The 9,274-nt window shown below is 35.8% G+C and overlaps 1 protein-coding gene across 2 annotated transcripts in view; it reads right to left on the reverse strand.

The window, feature by feature from the left end:
• Window positions 1-9,274, reverse strand: part of LOC107695128 (protein shisa-9-like) — an 83,241-nt gene that overhangs the window by 31,491 nt on the left and 42,476 nt on the right. For both annotated transcript variants that reach the window (XM_016494939.1, XM_016494938.1), the window contains exon 3: window positions 6,032-6,147. In XM_016494939.1, coding sequence (XP_016350425.1) covers window positions 6,032-6,147 — 116 coding nt within the window. The remainder of the gene's footprint in view (window positions 1-6,031; window positions 6,148-9,274) is intronic.

Raw genomic sequence — 9,274 nt, forward strand, 5'->3', positions numbered from 1 at the left:
TGTGTGTGTTGGACAACTGATTGTGGACTGTTGTCCAAAAGATTGGAATCATTTAGATTTTTAAATGTTTTTTTAAACATATTTATTGAAAAGAAGTGTTTTACGCTCATAAGGCTGCATTTATTTGATCAAAAATACAGTAAAAGCAGTAATATTGTAACATATTCCAATTTAGAATAATGTTGTTGTTGTTTTTTATCAAATATAATTTATTCCTTAGGTTGGCAAAATTTCAGCAACTTTTCATCAAAAGCTACAGTAGAGACATTTATAATAATACAAATAAATGCTGATTAATTGTTTGGTTGTGTGTATACAGCTGCAATCAAAATTATTCAAATACCTTGACCTGCAAGACATTGTGCTGCCATGAAAAATTATTATGAAAACAATTCAACCAAGGCATCAGTTAACTATTATAGAAAGTTTATTAATAAACATTTGAGTGATTCTGAAAATGTAAAGTTGATGAAAAATGGAAAAATTGTTGTACACATTCATGGACAAAAATGTAGTCAGTGTGTGTGTGTGTGTGTGTGTGTGTGTGTGTGTGTGTGTGCGTTTGCTATAATACTATATGACTTTCACGTAGGTATAGTATTATAGTATTGAATATATAATAACACAAATTTAAATTTTTAAATGTAAAAAGAATTTAAATAATTTTGTAATATTTACTTTTTATTTATATTTACTTTGTCTTTTTCTTTCTTTCTTTCTTTTTTCTTTATATATTTATTTCTTTTTTCTTTTATTTATTTTATTTTGGCAACAGAAATCATAATTTAGTGTTTTATGACCTTCATAAAAAACTGGTCACATCTTTTTTGTTAAATAGCCTTTTATTCCTTTTTGTCTTATTGAAATGTATCATATTTATGAAACATTATTCATACCACCAGTGCTAGACTGCGATTACAGTAACAACACTGATAAAAATATATGCACAGACATATGGACATTCACGTCATCCTCAACGCACACACATTTTGATGTGATGGATGTGTTTTTCATGGGTGGTCTGTCATACAACCCGCCTTGACCCCACACACACACACACACTGACACACACATGCTGTCAGCCAAGAACATGATTGGCACATATGGCACAGAGTCTTTTTCTCTTACACGCATATGAACAATGCAATGTCTCATCATCAAATGCAAACAGTGTGACAACTCATGCTATTGCACTCATTAGCTGCACATATGAAGCATTTTGCACTAAGCCAGACCCTTAAGATCTGCATCTTTAGAAATGCAGCAAAAACATGCTTATATCAGCAGTAAAATCAGCTGCGTAAGAAATGTGTCTCTCCAGAGCAGGTGAAAGAAATGGAAGAGTTTTTGCCTGAAGGCGGTTCCAGAAGCGTTTGACTGCTCGGCCAGACAGCAAAGATGAACTGTAAGATTTACTGTACGATGAACACGAACATCTCTCCACCTGTCATAAGCAAGCTGTCAATCACACACACGGTATGTATTCAATTTGCTGTGGTTTTGTATTTGTCTTCACAGCTGACTAGAAAGAAAAATGGTGGAAAATGTTTTGAGATGTATTTATTTAATTTCCTATATTATTAAAAAGATTTGAATTCAACTGTAAAATCATTACTTTAAGAAGTTCACTTTTATCTGATCAACTCGCCTCTACCTGATAAAATTATTTTGCCAGCGTAAAAATATTGCCAGATTGATTAAAATCAATAAAACTGATTAATGATGTAGATGTTTTTAAGACTTATTTTTAGCATTTTTGCCTTTATTATAATAGGAGAGATCAGAGCTGACAGGAAGCAAAGTGAGAGAGAGCTAAGGGGGGGTGGGACCAAGAAAGGTCCTCGAGTCGGGATTCAAACTCGGGATGCCCGTAGCGCAATGGCATTGTATGTCGGCACGCGCTGCTCACAAGGCTATCGTGCTGATAGTAAGTATGTTTTTAAGGTAGCTTCTAGAGTGTAAAACCAAAATGTTTCATTAACAGTGTTGGGGAAAGTTACTGTTAAAAGTAATGCATTACAATACTGCGTTACTCCCTAAAAAAGTAACTAATTACGTTACTTAGTTACTTTTTATGGGAAGTAATGCGTTACGTTACTTTTGAGTTACTTTTTAAATCTGGGCAGGGCTAGCTTGTTTGTTTTTATTATAAAAAAGTTATTCTTTTACAAATGTAAAAGCCCTTTCACACCAAAAGTGAAATGAATACGCCTCATGCTGAAGGAAATGTAAATTCCCGTCTGTACAGTAGAGGGCGCAGCTCAAACAAATTGCATGAAGAATATGACGCAGGTGAAGAAAGTTAAACACTGTTCATCAATAACATAATCAGTAATGAAACACAAATGTGTCATTTTTGCATAGTATGGCTGAATTGGATCATCGAAGGTCGGTAGCAAAGACATTGGTTAATAAAATGGTATTAAATGCATAAATAATATTTGTGTTGTTTAACATATTTAATTATTGCAGGTTTGTATAATATTCTGAGTTTGCATTTGACGGTTTTTATTCATTTTGAGGAATACTGATTCTGTTTTTGTGCAGGTGAGATGAGTAAATACATGTTCATATTTAGTCTAGAACTACAGTAACATCATGTTCACAGAGCGCACACAACGTCTCTGCGCTTGCTCCTGATTTCTCTCAACATGGCAACATGACAGCTGTCAATCAATACATGGCAAAACAAAGTAACTAGCGTTACTTATTTGAAAAAGTAACTCAGATATTTCCTTCTAAATTACACAGTAATGCGTTACTTTACTAGTTACTAAAAAAGTAATCTTGCGCAACTTACATTACTTGTAATGCATTACCCCCAACGCTGTTCATTAATAACTTGTAATTCTTTAGAAAACCTTTATTTTTAAGAGGGTAAAGTTGTTTTGTTTGGCTGCAAAACTTGCCACCATTATGCCAGGGTGTTTGTGGGTGATGATGACAATAAGCTGCATGATATTATTAATGTCCACAGCACAAACAATGTGGCTTGAGCTACAAGCCTGAGTTTATTGCTTTGTGTTTATACTCACCTTAGCTATGATTAAACTGTGATCCTGGCTGTTGTAAACATGACTAATAACAATTATAATTGGAAATATGATGCTTATTTAAAGCATATGGTTCTGCAAAAGTTCATGACGCCATGATTTCAAATATTTGTTGAGCCAGGATGGAAGGATGATGGAAGAGGGAGAGACAGTTCTCTCATTCAGTTCTCATTCTCCTCTCTAAACATCGCTCTAATTCTCCTTTCATTCGACAGCCTATCACACCCACACCATTCCTCTCCCACACTCATTCATCTTTCCTCTTGTCTCATTCGCTCTTTCTTTATTCCTCCCCTTAGGTCTTTTTCCTCCCCTCCCATCTCTCTCTTACTATTTATTCATTCAATCTCTGTCTCATTTTCCTTCTATTTGTCTCTGCCAGGTTCCCTCACCTGGGTTTCTTGATTCCTGAAATCTCATTTTCCTTCCTGTGGAAAGTGCTTCTCAAACATTTTCAGGTGGTGGACTCCTTCAACAAAGACTGCAGACCACTTTGCACTCCAAAAAAATGGGGGAAACCACCAACAACATCAAGAATTGCAAACAGTTTACCAACAAAATTGCCATTCATTTTAAAATACATTTTATAATTTGTTATTTATATATATTTTTTATTTGTATTCTTATATTTATAATTTGATATAGTTTATTTTTTGAATACATAATTTTATATATTTTTATACAACTTTTTCTACTGTTTTATTTCATTGAAACAGCTAAGCTAATGAACTGAAATAAGACTTTATCATGCATTTATGTCAACAAACTTATTCCATATTAATCAATGAATCAAATTAATGTTGGTGCTTTTTAAAAATTATTATTCTAATTATTCACGTCTATTTTTTTCTACACACCTCTATTTAAAAAGCACCCTTCTCATCAAGTTCATCATCATACTTCACCTTTGTCACCTCATTTCTATCTTCCTCCTTTCAAATCCATTCATCCGTCCATTCTTCCTGACCACCTGTGTCACCGTGGGTCTACCTGTCACGACTCTTCAGCTGTGTTTGTGTGTGTATATGCAGATGGATCGTTCTTAGACTCTTGTGACCCTATTCAAGCTGGTTTAATGAGCACTTAATTAAATTCTTATTGAAGAGGTGGATTTAGAAGAGGAAGAAGTTAAAAGGAGTATGAGTAGAAACACTGGCACAGTGGAAATTCTCACACTCCTAAGGAAAACTCACACCTGTGATGAAGTGCGTGCGTGAGATGGAGAGATAAATGGGTCTCTAATTCTTTGACAGAAGGACAGTGTGTTCTTGATCAGCAGGTCTTGGCTGAAGTTTCTTAATTATGCCTTAATTAGCACAATTGCTTTGTTAAGCCACTTCCTCTTCCAAGGCTGATAGGGAGCAGCAGAATGACCGCTCATATCCGCAAATTTAATTACTCCCTCATTCCAGTTCATTACCCTCACAGGGTCAAAAGGTGATGGCCTTTAAGCCTCATTGTGTTTGCTGAGATTTTATCAATAATGTTGTCGGCCGATGTGTATCTATGGAACATTTAATGGGTCGTTATCGCACAAGAACTTTAGTTTTGACTGCAAAGAGAATGTTGATGTACTGAATGATGACATAGCTAAATAAATAGTAAAAAAAAAAAAACAGCCGTTTATTCAAGCAAACCAAAGTCATCTTAAAGCTTTCAAGTGTACTGTAATTGCTGCAGCTCTGGTGTCACCAAACAGGATTATAAAAATAAAAGTCATTGTCATGATTAAAAGGTGTTGCTGTTTGATTATCAGGGTGCTCTGGGGGAGATAAGCACTTTAGGTTCTGTTACAGACAGTTCTCTCCATCTTTATGATTTTTTTCACCCTTTTTCTCCAAGGTGAAAGTCTGATTGCATAAAAGTAAAAGTACACCTCTCCTCATCAAGACTGTACAATCCGTGCCCGTAGCACATTTCAGAATGAGTTGCATGGCAGAGTGTTAAGGGCAGTGGTATTTTATACTGCAATTTTTTTTTTCCTCAGGAAAAAAATTAATAATAGATAAAAATGACAAAAGCACAGAATCAAATTAATAAAACTTAAGCTTAATAAAACTTAAGGAAAATAAATTTGTCAATGGGGTAAAAAAAATACAAATAGAAATAGAAATAAAGGTAGGGTTTCTTACCCTATCGCCAGACATTTTTTTCCTGGTTTTAAGTGTAAAATCCCTTAATTGTAATACATAAAAAAAAATAAAAAAATAAAATAATTATGTCACTCAAGTAATTGTATGTTGATTTATTAATGCTTTGATATTTGTACTGGAAAAAAAGACAAAAATTCTGAGGATTTTATTTTTTTGCATTATTATTTATTTATTGAATCAGCTTATATTTTTGTTTTTGTTTTTTATTTTAATTTTATGCAGTTTTGTCATTTGTATATTTCTATTAGGTTTAATTGTAATATTTATTTAATTAGGTTTTTTTTTAAGTAGTTTTAGTCCTTCAACTTGAATGCCAAGATATCTGACATCTAATATTTTTATTTAATTTTTATTTTCTTTCAGCTTTATTTCAATTACAGAAAATAATTTTAGCTTTAGTAAGCAACAACATCATTGGTTAGGGGTTTTAATTGGTCAGTCAACCGGATAGTCCCTCCCCGAAAATGGCACCATTAGTTGAGCCAGTGATACCATGCAAGGCTGCTCAAACAAACAGCAATGTTTTGAAAGTGCCACAGTATCAAAATCAACTACAGGTGAAGTTGTCACTGCATATTAACTGGGCTATAGAAAGTATTTGTAACATACATATTTAAACAGTTATGAGATCAATACTTCACATTCATGTGCCAAAATCTCCAGGCCTCACATATTGGCAATTGAAATACAAATGCAAGCAACCTGTCAAGGCTCCTTTTTACCTCAACTCTGAATGTTTGACGTTCATTATATTTTCTTTGACGTTCATTATATCCTTGAGTGCCTGAGATTCAGCTCAGCAGAGACGCTGGAGCTCTGACTCACCATTGTTGGTGCACATTGACCTGCCAGAGATGCCGTTGGATCCGATATGGTGGTGGCCTCCTCCTCTGTCCACACCCCCGGGCTCGCCTGGCTGTTTGAGCAGTTCCGTCAGGGCCCTAAAAAGAGACGGGATTGTACGCCATCAGTTTCTCAGCAGGGCACTTGGCAAATAAGGGTGAGCAATACAAACCAGACATGAACCCAGGCCAGTGTTTTGCATTCGGTCCAAGTCACGTCTCACTAATTCAAGTCGTTTGTCTTCAAGTCTTAGATACTTGGCATAACGTATCTTGAGGAAATGAATGAACTTGAGATTTCAGCGAATAGTGCGATTTTTAGTAAGCCGTGCTCCTAAAGTGCTGAAGATAAATTTCTGGAAAGAATTAGGACATTGCAAAGTATTTTTAACCATTTTCTGTAAATAAATGTTTAAATTATGCATTAAAGTGATTACAAAAATGTAAAGACTGCAAATTTAAATTGAGGCAAACACTTTTCACAGTCAATTAAAATGAGAAAATCCTCATTTGAAAGCGATTACAGCTAGATCACATTAGTGTAAGTGAACAGAATGGTTTCTAGCATTTCTGCAACACTTTCACTATTAACACAGCAATGACCTGAATCAATACATAAATGTAGGTCTACATGTTCATTGACCCTTCGCAAAAACCCACCCATCACTGTAATGCCTCAGTTCACAAGTGGCACATGAACCGATCATCTTTTCATATTTACTTAAAACATGAAATAAACATGAATGAACATCAGAACATTTCAACCATAGAAAGACGTCAATACACTCCATTTTTCAAGTTTCAGTCCACTGAAGTTAATCTACTCTACTGTCTGATTTGTTTGTCGGACAAAATGGTGGATTCTGCATTATGATTGGTCAGATTACCTGTCAATCAAGCTCCCTCCGAAGGGTCAATTGTGAATGAGGGCATAAACAGGTAATAGACAGGACATCATGACGAGCACAGTGCTATGCTCCTATACATTCCCTTGAGTCCAAGCAGATTACCGCTGCAGTAGACAAACAAAGACGCCGAAAGTTAAACCCCGCAAACCTGACATCTATTCGGTTTATGTGTGACAACGAGCCTGATCTCATGATGAAAACGTACCTGTGGGAACTTTCTTACAAGACACAAAATACATAGCGCCATGTACGTTTCATGACATATTCGATGTTAAATGTCCACTGAATGGCCGGTTCATTTTTTTTTTTTTTTACCCCAGAACAGATGAACATAGGCCTACATATGGTACATTTTATGTGATGTTGGTTTTGTAAGTGTCACCGCAGTTCTGACTTGAAATGTCCATTGAGTTGCACTATAACTCTAAAGGTCCTTGCACACTGAGTCCGAAACTTTCGTATGCGTTTTTCAGTTTTTTTGTATTCGTCATCCTTTCCTATCAAAATGCTTGCTACGGATGCGAAAATGCAGAAAATCGAGCCTGGTCCGAATTTTTTTATGACGGACGAAAGTTTCAGAGGCAGTGTGTAAAAGTGATTGACACAACGTGAGGTCATATTTATTTTTCAACGTGCGAACATTTCGGACGAAAAATTCGGACTCAGTGTGCAGAGACCTTAATGCACCGTGACGTTTTACTACACCTAAACCTACCCGATAGTATGATCAAAAGTGAATGTGACGTAAAAACACAATCGCAAGCATGCCGTTTTAGCTTGTTTTTATGATCTTTCATCAAGAGTCATGTTTTTCACAGGATTCGTACCCAAGGATTTTGTAAGCTAAGTCCAACTCCATGCCGGCTGAGCTACCAAGCAAGCTTGTTACGTCCGGAAAGAGAAACATACAGTGTGGAGCTGTAATCATGACTGTGTACAAAAATGATTAAAAGTGCTCGCTGTTTTACCACCTCTAGTATTCATTTCTGTTGGAAACTGCAGTTATATGTACTTACTGGTACACATTTTGCGTCTTGCGAAAAAGCTCCCACAGGTACGTTTTTGTCATGAGGTCAGGTTGGCGACACCTGTGGCCTCTATTCTCATTGAAGGACACATCAGCAGCAACTATGTGACGAGATGAAGAGTCGGTTTAAAATTAGATTGCATCATATTCCATTTTTAAACAGAAATCATTCACATAGTATAAGAACTTTAAAGATAGATGTCATTGTCATCAAACACCATATACTGGTTTGTTTATTTATATATGACATTTTTATTTTATTTACTTCTTTGCACTCGTTTGTGCCTTTTGTGTTCAAATATTATTCTTAGTAATTATTCTGTATTTCAAATCAATTCTTTCTTTCTTTTTTATGTCATTCGGTCTACCCTATGCTTTTGAAGAACGTTGGCTGTGGCTCTGTTCCTTCCTTTGTTCACTAATTCCTGTTCTCACCTTCAGAATCTATTCAAAGCCTTCACTGGGAGCTTCAGTGACCGTAACCTTGGCTGATTGTCCAGTACTGAGCCATATCTGAACTCTCAAGGCAGCTATAATGTCTATAATGCTTAACTAACAACCAACCCTCTCAATTCATCCATCCCCTACTGGCAAGTGCTTCGGTGGTTGCATTAAAATTGTGTAGGTGCACAGAAAGCACAAGTGTGACCTGATTCCAGTGCAATTCAAAATGATTCTGCTCGGCTGCTCTTCAAGGTTCCGTTATTTCCCTTGTGACATCATTGTCTCAACATTCTCTATTCCACAGGCTGAGATTCAGGGCAGGATGGAATCTTGGGACATTTCTAAAGCAACAGTTGCCAGGATCGCTGGGCTAAGGCATACAAGAAGGGTCTGTCTCTTTCATGATAACGACCAGGAGAACGAGGCACTCGGCTCCGGCCAGCTCTCTGCTGTATGCTCGACTGATGTGCTGCCCTGTGAATCATTTCTACTGTCTCCTCAAAGCCAGTATAGGCTACACAGGACGAGGGCTGTCTACAAACTTCCTGTTCCTCTAGCGAGCCGTATCATATCCTGGCCTTTGGTGGACCTGAAGATAGCTTATTTTACACTCAGGCAATTGTGAAGGTAAAGTATGTTAAAACAATCAGTTAATTTAAACAGTCTATATTATTATATTACTTTTTTAAAAAGAAAGAGTAGTAATTTTAAAAAGCTGATTTTAACTGTATAATATTGTACTAACACTTAAATCATATATATATATATATATATATATATATATATATATATATACAGTAGATATATATATAGAGAGAGAGAGAGAGAGCGAGAGAGAGAGAGATTA

This window comes from Sinocyclocheilus anshuiensis, unplaced genomic scaffold (assembly GCF_001515605.1).
Source record: "Sinocyclocheilus anshuiensis isolate Anshui unplaced genomic scaffold, SAMN03320099.WGS_v1.1 scaffold434, whole genome shotgun sequence".
Taxonomy (NCBI): domain Eukaryota; kingdom Metazoa; phylum Chordata; class Actinopteri; order Cypriniformes; family Cyprinidae; genus Sinocyclocheilus; species Sinocyclocheilus anshuiensis.